Here is a 21,509-nt window from a genome sequence, read left to right on the forward strand (position 1 = left end):
CAGGCCTTCCTCCTGCCAGTTCTGGCTATGAGGGATGCGAAGGGCTGGAGGCAGGAGTTTAATTTGGCAGTGTGGAGAAACACGGTCTTCAGTAATCTAACCTTCATCTTGGGACATCCAAAGCCTGGCCTGGTGGCCTCGTGGGCAGAGTGGGCCGTCCACACATGCAGCCCACATCAGGCCACTCAGACCCACAGTCACTTCACTAATATTCATGGAGCACCTACCGTGTGTCAGGCACTGTGCTGGGCTGGGGCACAGAGGGCCACAAGACGGAGGTGCCTGCTCTCTGAGCGTTTAGGAGAGTTCAGCAAACAGCTCTTAACTTCACTGGCTCCATCCATTCCTGCAGCCCTGGCCAGGCCAGGCCTGGTTCACTCCCACTCAGTGTCTTGGCACTGCTGTGTCCTCCACAGGGAATGCTCTTCTCCCCGATTTCCCTGGGACTCCCTCCCTCACGCCCCACAGGAGCTCACTTAGATGTCAGCTCCACAGGGAGGCCTCCCCTAAACAAGGTAAAACGCGGTGCCCCGCCTGCCCTACATCCCTCATTGCTGTTCCGTTTCATTTTCTCAGTGGCACGTTCTACCCTCTGGCCTCTTGACCCTTCTTCACTTGTGTTGCTTACTGTCTCACTCCCATCCAGCAGTGGCATTTGTCCCCCCAGAGCCTGGCACATCACAGGCCTCAGTCAAAACCTGTTAGCCTACAAGCTCTTCCTCTAAGATCAGGAGCAAAGCAGTGATGCCCACCTTCACCACCGCTGTTCAACATTGCACTAGAAGTTCTAGCCAGGGTCATTAGGCAAGAAAAAGAAAAAAAGAAGTAAAAGACTCAGATTGAAAAGGAGGAAGTAAAACTATTCACAGATGACACAATCCTATACATAGAAAATCTCAAAGAATCCACAAGAAAGTTAATAGAGCAAATGGATGAACTCAGCAAAGTTGTGGGTTACAAGACCAACACAGAAAAACCAGTTTGTCTCTGTTCACCAGCAATGAACAGCCCATAAATGAAGCCACTCACTGACAACAGGGGTGATGTCATGGCAGAGTAGGAAGCTCTGGGAATCCCTCCCCTGAAACAATTGTGCTGGCGTGAATTATCAGAAGCAACTCTTCTGAAACTCTGGAGTTTAGTGAAATGCTTGCAGCTTGCAGGGAAGATCTTGATGAGGAGGCTGGGACATTTTAGTGAATTTTTAGCATTTCCTGGAGCAGCTGTACTAGCCTCCAGCCTGCAGCAGGCAGCAGGGAGAAGGTGGCCTGTGTTCCTGGTACAGCTTGCTGGTGCCAGAGTGGGAAATAAGGATCTTGTCCTCCAAAAATTGGGCTGTGTGTTTGATTGCTGACCATGGCCTGCTTCTGAGGGGCCGGCTCAGCAGCTGGCCATTGTTCCAACTCCACAGGCTAAAGCAACCTCCCAGCTCTGTTGGTCAAGGGCTGTCCTTCCCCACCCCCTCCACTCTTATGAGAGCTAGACTTTTATCTAACATTAGCTCACATTTAGAAATCTTTGACAAATGATTGATATCAAGAATATAGAAAGAAATCCTAACACTCAACAACAACAACAAAAAGCAAACAACCCAATTCAAAACTGGGCAAAGGATTTGAATAGATAATTCTCAAAAGACAATATGCAAATGACCTACAAGCAGGAGAAAAGATACTCAACATCATCTGTCATTAAGGGAATGCAAATCAAAACCAAAATGAGATACCACCTCACACTCATTAGGATGGCTACTATCAAAAAATAAAAACAAAAATAGCAGGTGTTGGCGAGGATGTGGGGAAAATGAAACCCTTTTATATTGTTGGTGAAAGTGTAAAATGGTTCAGCCACTGAGAAAAATAGGCAGTTCCAGCCTCGCGTGGTGGCTCACGCCTGTAATCCCAGCACTTCGGGAGGCCGAGGCGGGTGGATCACGAGGTCAGGAGATCAAGACCATCCTGGCTAACACGGTGAAACCCCGTCTCTACTAAAAACACAAAAAATAGCCAGGTGTGGTGGCGGGCACCTGTAGTCCCAGCTACTCAGGAGGCTGAGGCAAGAGAATGGCATGAACCCAGGAGGTGGAGCTTGTAGTGAGCCAAGATTGTGCCACTGCACTCCAGCCTGGGCAACAGAGCGAGACTCCGTCCCAAAAAAAAAAAGAAAGAAAGAAAAGAAAAATAGGCAGTTCCTCAAAAAGTTAAACAGTATTAACATGTGATCCAGCAATTCTACTTCTAGATATGTACCTAAAAGAACGGAAAGCAGGAACTCAGATATTAGCACACGCATATTCACAGCAGTGTTATTCACAATAGCCAAGTGGTGGAAGCCGCCTGAGTATCCATCAATGGAGAAACAGATACAGAATATGTGTGGAGTGCAGTGGAGTGCTATTCAGCCTCAAAAAGGAAGGGAATTCTGATACATGCTACAACACAAATGAGCTGGGAAACCTTATGCTGGTGAAATGAGCCAAACACGAAAAGACAAATACTGTATGATTCCGCTCATATGAATTAGTGGAGCAGTCAGAGCCATAGAGACAGAAGGGGGAATGGAGGCCACCAGGGCTGGGGAGGGGAGGATGAAGAGTTGTTTAATGCACACGGAGTTTCAGTTTGGGGTGATGAAAAGCTTTTGAAATAGATATTGGTGGTGGTTGTAGAACATTGTGAATGTAATTAATGCTATTGAGTTGTACACTTAAAAATAATTAAAATAGCAAGTTTTACGTTATATATATTCTACCATACTAAAAAAGTTTTAATGGCATAAAATGGCAAATCGTATTATTTTTATATATATATAGTATGTATGTTACTGCAATAAAAAATGTGTTCTTAAATTTGTTAAATAAGTGAAGTAAACAACTAAATAGGATGGTTCCCAGCAGTGCTGAAATAGGAGGCTGATTCAGTGATTGTGGTGGGGAGCATTTAGACAGGGGGATCAGGAAGGCTTCCTGGAGGAGGTGATATTTGAGCAGAGATGGTGAATAATGGGGACGGGCAGCCCAGAGAGAGTGTCCCAGGAGAGGGAGCAGCAGGTGGGAGGAGGAGGGGATGGAGGGAGGTGTGGGTGTGCCCAGCTGCAGGGAAGGACACTGACCTGTGAGTGGGGATGAGATGTGGCCCAATTCTGTGGCGAACATCCCTGCCAAACCCTGGTCCTTCTGTGGCTCCCAAGGGCCTCATCCCTGTGCTCCCCAGGCTCACACCCTGCCAGCCATGCTGGCCCCAGTGGCTCCTCTTCAGCTCTGCCTGCAGGCTTTGCCTCCATGACCCCACGCTGTCACCACACTCCCCTTGGGGCTCTGCTCCGATGGTGCCTCCTCCGTGGGCTCCCTGGTTGCCCCAGCTACTGGAATATCTCTCACTTCTCTTTATTTTGTTTGCTTGCTGCCTGTCCAGAATGTGGACTCCAGGAAGGCAGGCATGGCACCTCCTTCAGGGCGGCATCCCAAGCCACACCTGACCCTGAGAAATCGCCCACAGCTGTGGCCAGGCAGATGCCACTCTGAGGAGGCCTGGCCACTGTCTGGCACCATCACCAACCCAGTCCTGGGGGTGGTGAGGGATGGGACAAACATGGCTCCTGCTGGTTTAAAACACAGGTTTTATTATTGCTCAGTGTGGTGAGGCCAACAGAGCAGGAGATGACTGTCACTGGAGAGATGGCTGCTTACAGATGCCTAGGACAGAAGGGGGTGCTCCATGCAGGGCTGTGCGGGGGAAGCTGCAGGGTCGGCCAGGAAGCCCGAGGGAGAGGGGGATGTGGGCAGAAGCCTCCACTGTGGAATCACAGGAAGGAACGGTGAGGTGAGTGAGCAGGTGTAGGACTGATTTGCTAGAATAGTTTCGGAGTTCTGGGGCACAGGGCTGCCCCTGGTTGTCTGGTCCTGGTTCTGGGGAGATAGGGCAGGGATCAGTGGTCCTGAGAGTGAGAGACTGACAGAGGCTCTGGCTGGGATGTGGGCTCTGGATTGGGTGGTTTCCATTTGAAAGATGTGCTCTGGGCAAGTCATTTTCTATCTCCAGGGATTGGCTAATCCTAGGGGGAGGGGAGGGAAGGGAAGGTCCTCTAGGCTCAGGAAGGCCCCAGAGGTCAAAGCATCTGAATGAGAAGGTAAAAGACATAGTCAATATGCCTGCCCTCCAGGAGTTTACTGCCTGGGGGGTCAGGGGTGGGGGGTGCAGTCCAGACTTGCTGTGGGGAGTCCAGGTGGGGGCAATCACAGAGAACTATCAAATAGGATGATGGTGAGGGTGCAGGTGGCAGGGGCGGATGGGTCCAGTGCTCCTCAGGAGATAAGAGTGGGATCTGGTGACTGACTGGGTGTGGAATGAGGGAGAAGAGGGTGTCAGGGATGCCTTGTCTCCTCAGTGACACCTGTGCATCACAGTGCTGTTTGCTGAGATGGCCAAGGCCAGGGGTGGAGCAGGTTTCGCAGGAGGGGGAAGGCCAGGAGCTCAGTTGTCGATGTGTAGGTGTCAGTGTCCTGTGGGAAACTCCCAGCCAAGACTCTGAAGAGGCTGCTGTGGATGGAGGCCCAGAGGTCAGGAGAGTGGGTGGAAATGTGAGGGCATCAGCAAATCCGCTGGGGCTGGAACTGAAGTCATGGGCACTGGTGAGGTGTCCAGGAAGAAAGGAGAGAGAGTGGCCTGGGACACAGCCCAAAAGACTCTGATGGATAGAGGATACAGGGACCTTCCGATGTTCAGAACTCATGTCACATGAGCGGAGTGCCCAGTCGAGTGTATTTTATCTTCTTTTTTTTTTTTTTTTGAGACAGGGTCTCACTCTATCACCCAAGCTGGAATGCAGTGGTGCAATCTCGGCTCACTGCAATCTCCACCTCCCGGGTTCAAGTGATCTTCCCACCTCAGCCTCCAGAGTAGCTGGGATTACAAGTGCACCATCATGCCTGGCTAATTATTGTATTTTTAGTACAGACAGGGTTTCGCCATATTGGCCAGGCTGTTGTTGGTCTCCTGGCCTCAAGTGATCCACCTTCCTCGGCCTACCAAAGTGCTGGGATTATAGGCGTGAACCACCGCACCTGGCCTATTGTATCCTTTTTTATGAGAATGTTTCACACCCAGTTCATTCTTTTCCTATTTCTCCTGAATTATTATAAAAGTAGACTTACACTTTAATAAAGACTTTTTAAGTTAAAAAATTAAATTGTGTTAAAATACTAGAAGAAAACACAATATTATTTTTTTTCTAAAAAATATTTAAACTTCAGCGGCAGAATGCCTTTCTAAACAAGACACTAAACCCCAAAGCATTTCATTAAGGGAAAGTTAAATTTTCATACAAGGAAAAATGAATGATAAAGTCAAATTGCCTGAAGGAGAATTATTTTCAGCAGCTCTGACAAATGAGCCAGTGTCCAGCAATGTAATAGATGAAGGTTCTCAAGAATCGTCTAGAAACTAGAACATTTCGGTAGAGAAATGGGCAAAGGATACTAACAGAATGAGGCAAGAAGATGGATAATTAACATCCGAAAAGACACACAGTTTCTTCCTAATTAAGAAATGCAGATGAAAACTGAGATGCCCTTTGTGACCTGTTAGAGTGACAGTTTCCGGTGTAGGGAAAGCAGTCCCACTAAAGTTGGTGATGGAAGAGTATCAAGCTAAAATAACCAAAAGAGTCAGAATCAAGTTTAGAGTTTCTCCAAGCACGAAGTTGAGGACAGGCCACCCAGTAATCAGAGATCCAGAGAATGAAAATCCATGTTCCAAAGTGTAGAAGTTTGAGATTGTTTATCTAGACAAAGCTTTGGGAAGTTGAGCAGAATTTCAGCATCTTTCTATGGAAGGCTGCCTGCATGTTACAAGGATCTGACTCGCTAAGGGGTCCTTTTCTCTCTGGACGGGTATATTTATCATTCCACACTGAGGATGCAACTGTCATGGGGTCCTGGGTGCCATCTGCTCTGAATTAGGTATGGGACAATAAACAGGCAGTTAATCGGTAACAAAGTCTAGTGATTGGAAGCAGGAGTTCTGGTGTCCAGTCTTTCCCCGTCATTCACAGAGCAGGGACAATGAGGTTTTTTTTCTGAGATGGAGTCTCACTCTGTCACCCAGACTGGAGTGCAGTGGTGCAATCTAGACTCACTGCAACCTCCAGAGGAGGGTTACTCCCTAAGAAGCAGAACTGCAAACAGGTTACATACGTCAGGTGCCAGGGCTTAACTTCCTCTTTGGCTTAATAAATCTAGAGCATTCTGAAATTTTATTTTATAAGAGTAACCATTACAAAAATTCTGAAATTGCAAAAGATGATTGAAAAAAACCCCAACGTCCTCCAAGGGACTCGGCTAAGTATGGATGAAACTTGTGCGTGAACAGATGAACTTTCTTTTTTTTCTTTTTTTTTTTTTTGAGATGGAGCCTCGCTCTGTCACCCAAGCTGGAGTGCAGTGGCACGACCTCAGCTCACTGCAACCTCTGCCTCCTGGATTCAAGTGATTCTCCTGCCTCAGCCTCCCAAGTAGCTGGGATTATAAGCATGTGCCACCACGCCTGGCTAATTTTTGTATTTTTAGTAGAGAAGGGGGTTCACCATGTTGGTCAGGCTGGTCTTGAACTCCCGACCTCAGGTGATCTGCCCCGCCTTGGCCTCCCAAAGTGCTGGGATTACAGGCATGAGCCACCGCGCCCGGCTTTTTTTTTTTTTTTTTTTTTTTTTTGAAATGGAGTCTTGCTCTGTCACCCAGCTGGAGTGCAGTGGCGCAATCTCGGCTCACTGCAACCTCCACCTCCTGGGTTCAAGCAATTCTCCTGCCTCAGCCTCCCAATGAGCTGGGACTACAGGTGCACACCACCACGACTGGCTAATTTTTGTATTTTTAGTAGAGACGTGGTTTCACCATGTTGGCCAGGAAGGTCTCGATCTCCTGACCTCGTGATCCACCCACCTCAGCCTTCCTGCTGGGATTACAGGCGTGAGCCACCACGCCTGGTCACAGATAAACTTTCTTTCAAGTCTTAAAATTGTGATGAAATACACATAAAATTGACCATCTTAACTATATTTAAATGTGTGGTTTGGTGGCATTGAGCACATTCACACTGCTGTGCGACCATCACCACCAACCATCTCAGAACTCTTCTCATCCCCAAACTGAACCTCCGTCCCCACTGAACACTAGCTCCCCATTCCCCCTCCCCTAGCCCTGGCGACCACTGTTCTACTTAGTCTCTGAATGCTCTAGGGACCCCCTGTGAGTGGCAGCATACAGTATTTGTCCTTTGGGGCTGGCTTGTTTCACTAAGTGTAATGTCCTTAAGGTTCATTTCTGTTTTTGTGTGTAAGCAGGTGAGTTTTTTAGTGAAAAACCAAGAGCATATAAGTGTATGTGTGCATAAAATACTTCTAGTCAGAGCTGCAAAAATCTTGGCCTGGCATGGTGGCTCACACCTATAATCCCAGCACTTTGGGAGGCCAAGGCGGGTGGATCACCTGAGGTCAGGAGTTCGAGACCAGCGTGGCCAACATAGTGAAACCCCATCTCTACAAAAAATACAAAAATAAGCTGGGCGTGGTGGTGCACACCTGTAGTCCCAGCTACTTGGGAGGCTGAGGCAGGAGAATCGCTTGAACCTGGGAGGTGGAGGTTGCAGTGAGCTGAGATCGTGCTACTGCACTCCAGTCTGGACAACAGAGCAAGACACCATCTCAAAATAAATAAATAAATAAATAAATAAATAAATAAATAAATAAATAAAATGCATATAGGTAGTAAGAGCTTCAGGTGAGGCTATTTCATCATATCAATACGTCAAACCTGTGTTGTTTGAAATATGTGCTATGTATGTGCATTGCTCTTTCATTCTTTCTTGTTTTAGAGACAGGGTCTCACTCTGTCACCCATGCTGGAGTGCAGTGGCGCGATCATGGTTCACTGCAGCCTCGACTTCCTGGGCTCAAAGGATCCTCCCCACTCAGCCTCTCTAGTAACTGGGACCACATCCAGATCCATTGCTTTTTCATTTCTAATAGGGTTTTGGTTCATGTGGTTTGGATTTTGGTCTATTTAAATAACAGTAGTATCTTCTGATTTATATGATATGGTTAATTAAATTCTATCTGGAAACGTAACCACATGCCTACTAAGATAGTTAGAGGACAATCATGGTTCAGCAACCGAGCCCCTGAGTTCTCCCCAGCCTCACCTCTCCTGACCGCCTCTGTCTCCCCAACTATACATTATGGATTCTGTGTGGCCCTGAAGGCCTCTGAGTTTCAGCCCAGGCCTGGCCTTCCCACCTGTCCCACAAGACTCCTGCCATCTTCCTCACTCTTCCCTCACCCCATGACCATCTGCTCAGGGCCCGGGCCTTGGTATCATAGCCCCACCTCATGAGAAACCCTGTCTTCCTGCTCACTGTTTCACTCTGGGACCACACAGCCCCTCCCCCATCCCACCCCAGGAGGACTGGCACCCTGAGCAGCCCACCAGAGACCATGTTCTGGCAGTCCCTGCCCCTCAGGCACCGACCAGGATCTCCGAGCTACAAAGGATTCCTGGGTGGGAGTGGAGGAAGTGTTGGGCCATATGCCTCCTTCCCTGTGGGTATCAGCTGAAGAGAACTGCAAGGCATTGGAGACCCAGCAGTAACACCTGAGTAGTCACCTGAAGAAACAGGGTGCTGGAGAGCCCACCCCGGGCGGGGAGGAGACTTGCTGGCCTTGCGGAGAAAATCGGCTCTAGCTTCCAGGCAGCACAACCCCAGTTTCCCAGCTTGGTCAGAAGGGCCACTCCTCACAGTGGGATAGGGGTGGGAGCTCCCTGAGGAGGTGGGGTCTTAGGGGCCTCCATCCAAGTCCTGCAGGAAGCCCCTGGGAGGCAAGGCACTGGCCAGGCCAGGGTCAGAGGCTTGGGGTCCTTGTCCTCCCTGGGTCCCAGTATGTCCATCTGTAAAACAGCCTTGCACTGCTACTCTTAAGGAACACGCTGAAGGATGGGAAAGGGGAGGCACAAAACATCTGTGCACCCGGCACAGGTGCTAGGGACTTCTCAGGCTATTTTCTTGCACAATTCTCACAACTTCCCAGCAAAGTCAGTGTGATCTCTGGGATATAGAGCCCTCAGTCTCACAGGGGAGGGAGCTGAGGTTGAGCCCTTGTGTGTCTGAGACATTCCCCACCTCAGGCTGCGTTCACAGTTCTCATGGGCCAGGGGAATCACTGCTGCAGCCCTCACTTTTGTGTCTCCTCAGAGAACAGCCTGGAATCCATGAACATCAGCTCTTCTTCAAGCACTGAAGAGAACCCAAATAAACAGGCAAGAAAAAACAAAGGTAACCTTCAAGCTAGGAGGCTAAAGTCCAAGTTGGCAGGAGGCAACTCCTCTCCCTCTGCCCCCAGATCCCCTCAGACCAAGTCTCTAGAGCTAAGGGCAGAAGGAAATGCTTCTCTTTCCATTAGGAATTGGGTTTACAGAGATAACAGGCACGTAAACAAAGTAGGATTTATTGCTCCCTCTATTAATGAGAAATGTGGGAGGAAGTGCAGACTTTCCTGAGGCTCCACTAACAGCATTCCATAAACTCATTCAGGTGACCAGGTCCCCAGGTCTCTCTGCTCCACCAGAAAGGAATCAGGGCTTTCAACCACAAGAGTGTCTCATGCTCACAAAATGGCTGCTGCAGCTCCAGCCTCAGCGCATCTGATTCTAGGCAGAGAAAAGTAACAAAGGGAAGGGCAAAACTACCCTCCAGCCAACTTAGCCTTCTAGGGGAAAGGATTTTTCCCAAAAGTCCCAAGCAGTAATGTCTTCCCACATTCCAGCAGCTAAATTTGCCATATGGCCATCAGGATCTACAAGGAGGGCACACTGCTGCCACTGTTAGAAGGAAGGAGGGCAGGTAGCTAGCTAGCTGCACGTGCCTCACCCTGGTAGCCCTGCACAGGGCATCGCTGCCACCTGCACTGTGGCTCCGACCTCCCTTGCCTGGACTCCCTGCTGTCTCCTGCTCTGCCCCTGGGCTAACAGACCAGTCTGGTCCTTCTGCAGAGGTCTGCAGATGGGAGCATTTCTCCCAGCCTGTGCTCCACGGCCCAGGCTCCCACCTCTCTCCCCACCACAGTTCCTCTCTTTTATTATTATGAAGTTATAAAATGAAAATTCAAACATGTCCAGATGTAGAGATTGGAGCCAGCGAGTCTCACAGGCCCACCACCAGGTTCTGCCACTGACTCAAATGTGCCCATTTGCTTCCTCTGTCCTTTCTCTCTTTTTCTTTGCCAGGACATTTTAAAGTAAAATCCAGACATGTCATTTCATCCACCTCAGCGTGCACTTCTCAACAATAGGGGTGTTTCCACACAAACCCAGGCACCATCACCACACCTGACAAAGTGAACCAGCCCAACCCATGGTCAGACTGGTCCAGTTATCTCAGAAACATCTTCCGTAGAAGATTCTTTCTAATCAGGATTCAAAGAAGACCTGAGCTCCTTCAGTCTCTGTGAATCTAGCAGCCCCTCCCTGGCCCATCCCATCATTCTCTGGCCTTTGACTTGTTGAGCAGTGGTGCCGCCTCTCCTGCAGCAAGCCCCAGTGTCCCCATCCTGCATTTGTGTGTCTGCTTCCTGATGCTGGCACTGGGACTGCTTCTCTGTGCCCATCCTTCCTGCCCTTGGACATTAGCCCCAGGTGCTTGACTAGATCCCGGCTCCCATTGGTCATGAGGCTCTTCTCATGGGCAGAGGCAGCACCCTCATCTGCTGTGGGTGCAGAGGCATGGGAGGGAGAGAGTCCTGGGGGTGAGCGCCTGACCCTCCGCACAAACTATCACGGCAGCCATTCACCCAATCACCCATCTATCCCTTTCCTTTTTTGAGACAGGGTCTCACACTGTCACCCAGGCTGGGGTGCAGTGGTTCGATCACAGCTCACTGCAGCCTCAACCTCCTGGGTTTAAGCGATCCTCCTGCTTCAGCCTGCCAGGTAGCTGGGACAACAGGTGCGCACCACCACACCTGGCTCATTTTTGTACTTTTTGTAGAGACAAGGTTGCACCATATTGCTTTGGCTGGTCTCGAACTCCTGGGCTCAATCAGTGCTTCAGCCTCAGCCTCCCAAAGTGCTGGGATTACAGGCATGAGCCACTGCACCTGTCCCAGTTTATGAGTTTTGACAAATGTATACAATGTGTTTCCTCCACCCTATGAAGATCTAGACCATTTCCATCTCCCCAGGAATTATCCTTCCCCCAGAGACAGCCACTCTTCAGCTATCCCCACCAAATCACTGGCTCTCCTCTCCAGCCTCCTGTAAATGGAATCGCACACTCTCTATCACTTCAGTTTCAGCTTTCGCTCAATATCCCGTCTGCGAGAGGCATCCACATTGCTGCACCTAGCCAGAGTCCCTTCTGTGCATATGCCAACCATTTATTCTTTCTATTGCTGGTGAACATTTGAGTTGTTTCCAGTTTTTACAAATAATACTGCTATGAAGTCTTGTACATGTCACTTTGGGGACATAAGCACTTGCGTCTCCTGGGTACACACCCAAGAGTGGAATTGCTGGTTGTGTGTTTAACTTTAGTGGATAAATGAAGTTTTCCAGAGGGACTGTACCAATTCACAGTCCCACCAACAGGCATACGACTTCCAGTTGCTCTGTGTCTTCTCCAACTTGGTACACCATTGATCTTTTTAATATGACTTTGTCCTCTGGGTATATGTTAGTGTCTTATATTTCCTGGTAACCCAGGAGGGCAATTGCCTTTTCATATGGTTTTGGGCCATTTGATGATTCTGTGTTGGGACGTACCTGTTTCCATCTTCTGCCCACTTGTCTGTTGCATTGTCTGTTTATTTTAATGATTTCTCGGAGCTCTTTATTGGATAGAAGTCATTTGCTAGCTCTGAGTGTGACGGATATCTTCTCCCACTCCTAGGACTGCCTTTCACTCTCTGAGTGGTGCTAAAAGGCACCAATAAAAAGTTCCTGGCTGGGCACAGTGGCTCACCCCTGTAATCCCAGCACTTTGGGAGGCCTAGGCGGGTGGATTACCTGAGGTCAGGAGTTCGAGACCAGCCTGAACAATATGATGAAACCTCGTCTCTACTAAAAATATAAAAATTAGCTGGGCATGGTGTTGGGTGCCTGTAGTCCCAGCTACTCGGGAGGCTGAGAGAGGAGAATTGCTTGAACCCAGGAGACGGAGGTTGCAGTGAGCCAAGATCGTGCTACTGCACTCCAGTCTGGGCAAAAGAGCGAGACTCCATCTCAAAAAAAAAAAAAGTTCCTAATTTTAGTGTAGTTCGGTTTCATGCAGCTCAATCCTTTCTTCATTATGGCTTTTAGTGTCTTATTTTAAAACTCTTTGGTGACCCCCAAAGTCATGATATCCTCTGATTGTGTCTTCTACAACTTTTTGTTTTACTTTCACAATAAGACCTACAAACCACATCTTAATTGACCTAATTGTAACCATTTCATTTATAGATTCTTTTGGGTTTTCTACTATACAATCATGTCACCTTGAGTGGCATTATTTTCTCTTCCTTTGTGATCCTTATACCTTTTCTGCCTTTCTTTTTTTTTCTTTTGAAATAGGGTCTCACTCTGTCACCCAGGCTGGAGTGCAGTGGTGCCATCTCGGCTCACTGCAGCCTCAACCTCCTGGGTTCAAGTGATCCTCCCACTCAGCCTCCCAAAGTGCTGGTATTCCAGGCATGAGCCACCACGTCCAGCTTTCTATTTCTTTTTCTTGAATCACTCTCCCAGTGAGGACCCTCATTTTAATGCAGAATAGCAATGTAAAGAGCAGGCATCCTTGCCTTGCTCCTGGTCTGATCCTACATGGGTGGAGGGACATTCAGTATCTCATCTGCAGGTTTCTTGTAGCTATCTGTATTTATTTCCTATTGCTGCTGTGACAAATCACCACAAACTCAAAGGCTTAGAACAGCACAAATAGCTCATCTTACAGTTCTGGAAGTCAGAAGTCCTACAGGACTAAACCAAAGCATTGGCAGGGCTGCCTTCCTCCTGGAGGCTGGGAGAAAAATCCATCTTCCTGCCTTTTCCAGCCTTTAGAGGTGGCTGCCCGTATCACTTGGCTCAAGCCTCTCACTTTGTCTTCGAAGGTAGCAGCACAGTTTGTTGAGAGTTTTTATCATAAAGGGGTGCTGAATATTGTCGAATGCTTTCTCTGCATCTTCTGATATGATCATATGGTTTTTGTTTTTAATTCTGTTTATGTGATGTATCACATATATTGACTTGTGTATGCTGAACCATCCCTGCATCCCTGGGATGGAACCCACTTAATCACGATGAATTATCTTTCTGATGTGTTCTTGGATTCAGTTAGCTAATGTTTTGTTGAGGATTTTTGCATCTATGTTCGTCAGGGAAATTGGTCTGTAGTATTTTTTGTTGTTGTTGGTTTTTTTTTTTTTTTTTTTTTTGTCGTATCCTGGTTTTGGTATCAGGGTGATACTGGCCTCATTCTATGAGGATCCCTTCTTTCTCAATATTTTAACAGGATTGGTACCAATTCTTCTTTGAATGTCTGGTAGAATTCAGCTGTGAATCCATCTGCTTTTGGGCTTTTTTTTTGTTGGCAGTTTTTAAATTATGGATTCAATCTTGCTACTTGTTATTCGTCTATTCAGGGTTTCTATTTCTTGCTGATTTAATCTAGGAGAGTTGTATGTTTCCAGGAATTTACCAGTTTCCTCTAGATTGTCTGTTTGTGCACACACGTGTTCGTAGTAGTCTCAAATGATCTTTTGTATTTCTGTGGTGGTGGATGAATATCTCCAGTTTCATTTCTAATTGAGTTTGTTTGGATCTTCTCTCTTCTTCTCTTGGTTAATCTTGTGAGTGGTCTAAACAGATTTTATTTTTTCAAAGAACCAGGTTTTTGTTTCATTTATCCTTTGTATTTCTTTTGTTTCAATTTCATTTAGTTCTGCTCTGGTATTTGCTATTTCTTTTCTTCTGTTGGGTTTGGATTTAGTTTGTTCTTGTTTCTCCAGTTCCTTGAGGTGTGACATGGGGTAGTCAGTTTGTGCTCTCTCAGACTTTCCGATGCAGGCATTTAACACTATGAACTTTCCTCTTGGGACCGCTTTTCTGTGTCTTGGAGGTTTTGATAACTTATCTCATTATTATCATTCAATTCAAAGAATTTTTAAATTTCCATTTTGATTTCCTTGTTAACCCAGATGTCATTCAAGAGCAGATTATTTATTTCTATGTGTTTCTATCACATCACTCCACCTCAGCTTCTCTTCCTGCACTCCTCATTCTGCCCCAACCCTCCTGCCTCCCAATTACAAGGACTCCCGTGGTTACACTGGGCCCACCTGGACATGCCGGGACAATTTCCCCACCTCAGGATCCTTAGCTCAATCACATCTGCAAAGGCCCTTTCGCCATAGAAGGTGACACTATCACAGGTTTGGGGATCAGGGCACGGGCATCTTTGGGGGCTGTTACTCAGCCAAAGCGTAATACCCTTTATCAGATTGGGGGATTCCCTTCTATTCCTAGTTGCTAAGAGTTTTATTCAAAAATAAGCTTTGAATTTTATCAAATAATTTTACTGAATCTCTTGAAATGATTATACCATTTCCTTCTTTATTCTTTTAATGGAAGGTATTACATTGATTGGCTTAAAAATATTCAACCAACTCTGCATTTTTGGAATGATTAGCCTCAAATGACTGCCATTTTTGGGGTGGGCTCATCTTCACCTAAACACATCAATCATCTTCACATGACTTCTGACCACTCTCAAGTCACCGGACTGCAGGTGCAGTGTCTGACTTCTTAAGCCAGTCTCCCCATAGCTACTTACAGCTATGGGACCTTGGCAGAATATCTGACTGCTCTGAGCCTCAGTTCCTCACAGGTGAAATGGGAGTAACCATGATTCTCACCTCCTTGGGCAGTCAGGAACATTAAATCACAGAAAGTCCCCAGTCTGGCCCATGGCAAGTGCTGGGTGCTTGCTAGCTATCCATTTGCTTTTGTGATGGGGACATGGGAGGGGCCGCCCATGCGTGTTCATCGCCAGTTTGGGAGCATAAAGAATTTTACTTCTCTGCCCCTCTGATTAAGCACCAGGTCCCACGATTCCTAATTGAGGGCAAACACCTCTGCCCTGGTTGAGTTGCTGGACAGAAGCAGGAAGGGAGAGCAAGTGCAGACTGGGGAGGTGAAGCGGGTGCCTGGCAATTCCTCCACCAGCTGCTTGTGTCCCAGTGTCTGCCACCCAGAGCCTTGGAGCCTCACACTGCCCTCCATGCCCTTGTCCCCGCAGCTGTGCCAGGCTGCACCTCCTTACCCCATCCCACCTGCCTGCCCTCTCCCAGAACTTCTGTGACACCAGAGTCACCCTCCCTGTCTTCCAGAGCTGTCCTAGAGTTTTAAGTTTATTTTCTAACATTTCTGGGGGGTTGGGGTTGGGCTGGTGGGGAAGGCAGCCCATGTGCTCAGTTTACCCTCTCCACCTGACTTCTTGGCTGCCTGAGGCTCACAGGGAGGCCGCTGGCATCAGCTCCGTCTCCGAATTGCAGTCAGTGTGTAGAATCAGGAGTGAGACAAGAGTCCACCCTGCAAAGCAAACCTTCACAAGCCCCTCTCTGGGCCTCTGGTCCCTCCCCAGGCATGAAGCACTTTGTTCTTGGCCTTCCCGGGGAGGACTGGAGAGGCCTGAAAAGACAGATGCAAGTTCACCTGGAGGCCCACAGCAAGGGCCGTGAGTTCAGTGTCAGCAGACCCTGGTCACCAGGCCCATCACTGACAAACAGCAGGCTCGGCCTCCCTTCTCCATAAGGGAGACTCCAGAGGCCTTTAGTGAGGGCTGACTGAGGGCAGATGTGTGAGACAAGGCTGTGCTCACGAGCTCTCTTTCAGGGGCCAGGGACAGAAGCCCAACTTGAACCAGGTTAAACTACAGAGGTGCCTTGATGGAGCTGGAAGGTCCAGGGTTGGACTTTAGGCACAGCTGGATCCAGGGGAACCTTCCCACTCACTCGTGCTTTTCCATGCTGGGCTGGGAGGGCAGTGGGGCCCCAGAGACAGAGACCACCGCCTGGAAGAGCTGGCTCCCCTTTCCAGCGAGGTGTCTCCCTTTCCAGAGCATAGTCCTGACCCTTCAGCGAATCCTTTCCACTTATCTGGGGATGTGGATTTCTTCTTGCTCAGAGATCAGGAACGGAATAAGACTCTCTCCGTGAGTATCCAGGACAGACGCCAGCACCTCTGGGAGCTTCCCTACTCCCACTGCTACCTGGAGTGGCCACATTGTCCTTCTCGGAGGAGCACTTTCCTCAGGTCCTTCTCATTCCAGAATAGTCAATGGCTCACCAGTTCCTGCAAAATCAGCTGAAAACCTTACCTGGCTCAGGACTCACAGCGTCCCACCCGTCTTCCCCTGTCTGTCACCACTCTTCTTGGGTCTTGGTCAGATAGACTTCTTGGGCTGCTGTGGCAACAGCCTCAGCCACCTCGCTGCCACTTCCACTGCCACCTGCATGAAACGCCATCCCCTCCTGACACTCTCCAGGTCCTCCAAGGCCCAGTTCAGCCCTCACAGGCCCTCTCCCATCCCACAGGCACCCCCTACTGCTCAGGCCTTGTGCCCTCCCGCTGGCTGGACTCCTGCAGGTCAGATCCACACACGGAGTCGCCCATGGCATGCACACACATGCTCCCCCAGGTGCCTAGGGTCCCTGGGCCAGCACCAACCCCACTCTTGCCCCATCTTCACCCCAGCCTGTCCTCTTGCTTTCCCAGCCCTGAGAGCTGTGAGGCCTGAGTGGAGACAGCCCAATCTTGCTGCCTTGGGCACCCAGCCCTGCCCCATGTGCCAGGCATGGCAGCCTTCCCAGGGTCGCACCTGGGCTGCCCCACAGCGTCCATCCACCTCCCCCTGCCTCAGGGCTCAGCGTCTCTGAGATTCCTCACAGCCATGGTTCCCAAGGCAGCAACAGCTACACTGGCATCTGCAGGGCATGGGTGGAGATGCACAGGCTTCAGCCCTGCCCAGGCCTCCACATCAGAGACGAGGGCTGGGCCTGTGGGCTGTGATTGCTAGACTGGCTGAGACCCAGAGACTCTGACCCACGCCTTGGCCACCCTACTGTATCTTCTCCAATGAGGCGTTTGGTTTTCCTCTACACTCAAGCCCAGCCCTAGCTCGAGGCCTCCCCCGCCTTCCACTAAGAGTCTCACCCAACACACTCTCTCCACCACACCTAACAGGGTCACCAAACGCCATCTTCACCCACCCAACCAGGTCACCAAACGCCATCTTCGCCCACCCAACAGAGTCACCAAAACATACCCTCCCCCACCCAACAAGGTCCCCCACTCAAACCCTCCCCCACCCAGGAGGGTCCCCCACTCACAATCTCCCCTACCCCGCAGGCTCCCCCACTTACACCCTCCCCCACCCAGCATCCACCACTCACAACCTCCCCCTCCCGACAAGGTCCCCCTCAGTCTGGCCCTGCCCTCAGTCAGCTGCTCAATGTCTTCTAAAGGCCACCCTTGTACCCCGAGGATATGGTAGGTGACATTTTCCTGACTGCAGTGATGGGGACGTGCACTCCAGGGGCCTCAGGCTGGACCCATTTGCCTGGGTTCTTAGATGCCGTTTGTGTACCTGGTAGGTCCCAGCAGGAAACAGAAGTGACCCTAGAAAGTCTACGTGAAGAGACTCCCGGGGCCGATGCAGAAAAGTGGGAAGGGGTGTGGAGCTGGCAGGGGATGTCCCCACTGTGAGGACAGGACAGCAAGAGGGACACGGGGCAGGGTGGGAGTGTGGGGAGGTGAGTCCTGCCTTCCCGCTCCTCTGAAGGTTTTCTCCCAAGGGAGGGCTGGCTCGAAGCCACCCCCAGGCCGCACAGGAGCTGGAGTGAGGTGGAGAGCAGGTGGAGATGGCCACCAACGGTGACCTTCCAGCCAGGCTACACCCACTACACAGCCGTAGTCTTTGGGAACCCCAGAGCCTCTAGGTTCCCTGCCCCTGGGTTGGTCATCAAAATATACAGCTCTCACTTAAATGTGGATTTCGGAGAAAATGAGACATCATCTTTTCGGGTGAGCTTGTCCCCTGTGTGGGTCTGGAGTGCTCCTCTGACCGGGCAGCCTGTGTTTGACCTGGGGGCCCTGACTGGCGCCCTTCTCGGGGGCAAATGGCCTCCCCAACAGCTGCTCTGCCTGCTTGGCTCTCAGCCCAGGGCTGCAGTGTTCAGGCCCCCGCGTCCCCGCGCGCGGCGCAGCTCCGCAGGCATTCTCCGGCGCTCGCGCGCAAACCCGCGTCCCCGGCCTCATGTCCGCCAGTCCCTAGGAGTGGGGAAACGCGCGGGGAGGCCTGGACGCGGGTGGGGAGCCTGGGCCCCGCCCGACTTGGCCGGACGCCCCCAGGAGCGGCAGCGGCAGAAGACGATGAGAGTGCACGAGAAGATGACCTACTCCTCGAAAGTGTCGGCTAAGCACAGCGACCTGCGGAGGCAGCTGCAGCTGGAGGACAAGCAGGAGGACCTGGAGGCGCGCGCCGAGGCCGAGCATCAGGGCGCTTTCCGCGACTACACGACCCGGAAGCTCACCTTGACCAAAGGTGCGTCCCCTCCGGCGCGGGGGGACCTGGGCCGGTGACACTCCACATCCGCAGCGAATGGGGCGCGCCTGGAACCTCCGTGCCACTCTCTTGCACAGATGGGAAGTGCTTTTCAAGTGCTTCAGAAAGGCCTGCCTTTTCTGTTTGGCCTCTCCAGGGGCGTCCCAAAGCTCTGTTCCAGGATTGCAAACCTAAGAGCTTTTCAATCCTAATAGGATAGTTCCCCACCTTATCCTTGGTTTCTCTTTCCTTGGCTTCAGTTGCTGGAGCTGAAAGTAGGTGAGTACAATACAGCAAGATATTTTGAGCAAGAGACCATTTGCCTAACTTTTATTACAGTATATTGTTATAATTGTTCTGTTTATTAGTCGTTATCTCTTACTGTGCCTAATTCATAAATAATAAAACTTCATCATAGGTAGCTATGTGTGGGAAAAAACTTAGTGTCTATAGGGTAGGGTTCAAGCATCCCCTGGGGGTCTTGGAACACGGCCTCCTGGATAAGGGAGGCTGCTGTATTGCGTGATTTGGAAGGTGGGCAGTGCACAGTGGGCGCAGGCTGCACAGCGTAGACGTGGGCGGTTCCTAAGAAAGAGCATGGAGCTGGACCTGGGTTTCCTGGCTTCGGTGGCAGCTGCAGCATTTCATAGCTTTGTGGTCACACCCAGGTCACCTGAGCCCTTTGCGGCTCAGTTTCCTTTCCTGGCTGATAACAGTACCAGCCTCATGGATTGTGGGGATTAAATGTGCTAATACATTGGCTGTAGTAAGAAAGAACTATGCATGTGTGTGAGCGGTGGAAATCTTAAGTACTGAATATGTATTCATATTCTACCAACCCAGATGATGAAGTATATTACAAAGTTAGAAGCAGTCAGATCAGAGTCCTGGCACACAGGGGATTAGAGGTGTACCATGTGACTCTGAAACACACAAGGGCTGGGTAGCAGCACCCTGAGCTTGCGGGGGCATTTAGGCCCCACAGTTGGAGGGGCAGGCAGGGGGAATGGGGGGTAGACGGGGAGACAGCATGGCCTGTTCTTTTTCCTGCCACCACCCTTATTCCCAAGACCTGGAAGAGAAGCAAGTGACTGGGGAGGCAGGACTATGACTCCCAGCGAGGAGCTGGGTCTCCTGCAGGGGTAGGGACATCTCCGTGGCTACCCGGGGAGGCCCAGCCAGGGCCTCTGCCAGGATCTGGACTCTGGGAACAGAGCTCTTGCACCAGCCAAAGCAGGGCTCTGCTCCTGGAGAGGAAAGGGTGTGAGGGACAGGGCCAGAGAGTCCCATGGTTTCCAGGTCCTTTCCACAGCTCCCAAGTCAGAGAGAGCCTAGAACTTCCACTCCAGGAAGGCCAGGGAAAGGGGCCCCTGTGGCCCTTGGCCCCAGCCTCGCTGTCCTTCTGTGTGCTCTCCTGAAGGTTGTCCAGACGTCCACCTCGACTTCCTCCTGTCTGGTTTAAACCCTGGCAGTGTAGACTCAGCCTCTGCCCAGTTTGCTTGGGGGGCTTAGGTGCCCCAAGTAGCAATTATGGCTCCCCATTTTTCTGTCCTCATCCCCATTCAGGTCCTGGCTAGGACTTGTGGCTATTAAGTCCAGCTGGGTGAAATTTCCTAGGTGGGGTGTCCAGAGCCTCACTGCAAGTGAGGAGAGTGCTACAGCAAGGGAGGCGCAAGTCAGACACAGTAAGGACTTCCCACCCGGGCAGACTCTGGCCATGGAATGTAACATTTCAGGCACAGCCTTCTCTCTTTCTGTGGAGACAGAGGACAAGAACACTACCTTCCACCGTCGCGGTAGTCACCTGGGCGTGGACGCAAAGCAGTGCCCAGCAGCCGGCAGAAGGCTGCTCTGCAGACCTGCCAGGCCCCTCCTCAGCCTGGGCTTCCCGCTCCTGCTCACCTCCCTCTTCTTCCAGCAGAAAAGAATGTGGAGCCTGAGAACATGAGTGGCTACATTAAGCAGAAGAGGCAAATGTTCCTCCTCCAGGTAGGTTCCTTGGCCCCCAGCATGAGGGATGCCAGCAGGGGCTGGCCCAGGCCAGGCATCATGACCCCACTCTGCTGGCCCCCAGTATGCCCTGGATGTCAAGCGGAGAGAGATCCAGCGGCTGGAGACGCTGGCGACCAAAGAGGAGGCCAGGCTGGAGCGGGCCGAGAAGTCCCTGGAGAAGGCCGCCGCCTTGTTGGACGAGTTCCTCAGGCAGAATGGCTGCAGCTCCGTGCAGGCCATGAGAGTGTGAGCCTGCAGGCCCGAGGGGCTGGCTGGGCAATGCCGAACCCCCATTGTCCCTGAGCCTGTGCACACCCACTTATCCAGCCTCTGCCCCCCGCCCCTGCAACTCCTCTGGAAGCACTAGGGCCGGTCGGGAGCCAAGGGTGGGGGACACTACGGGCAAAAGGCTTAACTGTGTGGCTCTCCAGCCCTGTCTGGAGCCGGGCCCAGCCCTGGGGCCTGTGGGTAGTGTGCTCACCTCTCTTTAATAGGCTGCCACTGGCCCCCTGCCCCCATCCCTCCTCCTGCCCGCCCAACCCCTAGGGCTGAGAAGGAGACCAAAGCCAAGATAGAGAAGATCCTTGAGATCCGGGACCTCACCACCCAGATTGTTAATATCAAAAGGTGAGGTCAGAGGGCATGCTGGCCATTGGCCGGCCCACCTCCTGGTCCCTCAGTCATTTTGCCTGGCCAAAGGGAGCCTAGCACCATGTGAACCTCATGGCTTTACCTCCCAGGGACTCAGTGCTTCCATGAGGCTGTTGCCCATTTATAGATGAGGGGAGTGAGACCAAGAGAGATTCGGTGACTCTCAAGGCTTCCACTTGGAGGTGGGCAGCTTGGCTCAAAGGCTCACCCAGCTACAGCCTGAAAGAGGTGCGGTCTCCAGGGTGG

General features: G+C 50.8%; 1 protein-coding gene across 7 annotated transcripts in view; it reads left to right on the forward strand.

The window, feature by feature from the left end:
- The window catches only part of CFAP100 (cilia and flagella associated protein 100), a 42,632-nt gene that overhangs the window by 3,785 nt on the left and 17,338 nt on the right, over positions 1–21,509 (forward strand). For 2 of the 7 annotated variants that reach the window (XM_055260213.2, XM_063630681.1), the window contains 6 exons: positions 9,243–9,323; positions 16,135–16,229; positions 18,428–18,620; positions 20,539–20,609; positions 20,695–20,858; positions 21,159–21,239. In XM_055260213.2, the coding sequence (XP_055116188.1) occupies positions 9,243–9,323; positions 16,135–16,229; positions 18,428–18,620; positions 20,539–20,609; positions 20,695–20,858; positions 21,159–21,239 (685 nt within the window). The remainder of the gene's footprint in view (positions 1–9,242; positions 9,324–16,134; positions 16,230–18,427; positions 18,621–20,538; positions 20,610–20,694; positions 20,859–21,158; positions 21,240–21,509) is intronic. The other 5 variants (XM_055260215.2, XM_055260214.2, XM_055260219.2 and 2 more) reach the window with 4 other exon arrangements.

Source organism: Symphalangus syndactylus, chromosome 21, assembly GCF_028878055.3.
Source record: "Symphalangus syndactylus isolate Jambi chromosome 21, NHGRI_mSymSyn1-v2.1_pri, whole genome shotgun sequence".
NCBI classification, from domain to species: domain Eukaryota; kingdom Metazoa; phylum Chordata; class Mammalia; order Primates; family Hylobatidae; genus Symphalangus; species Symphalangus syndactylus.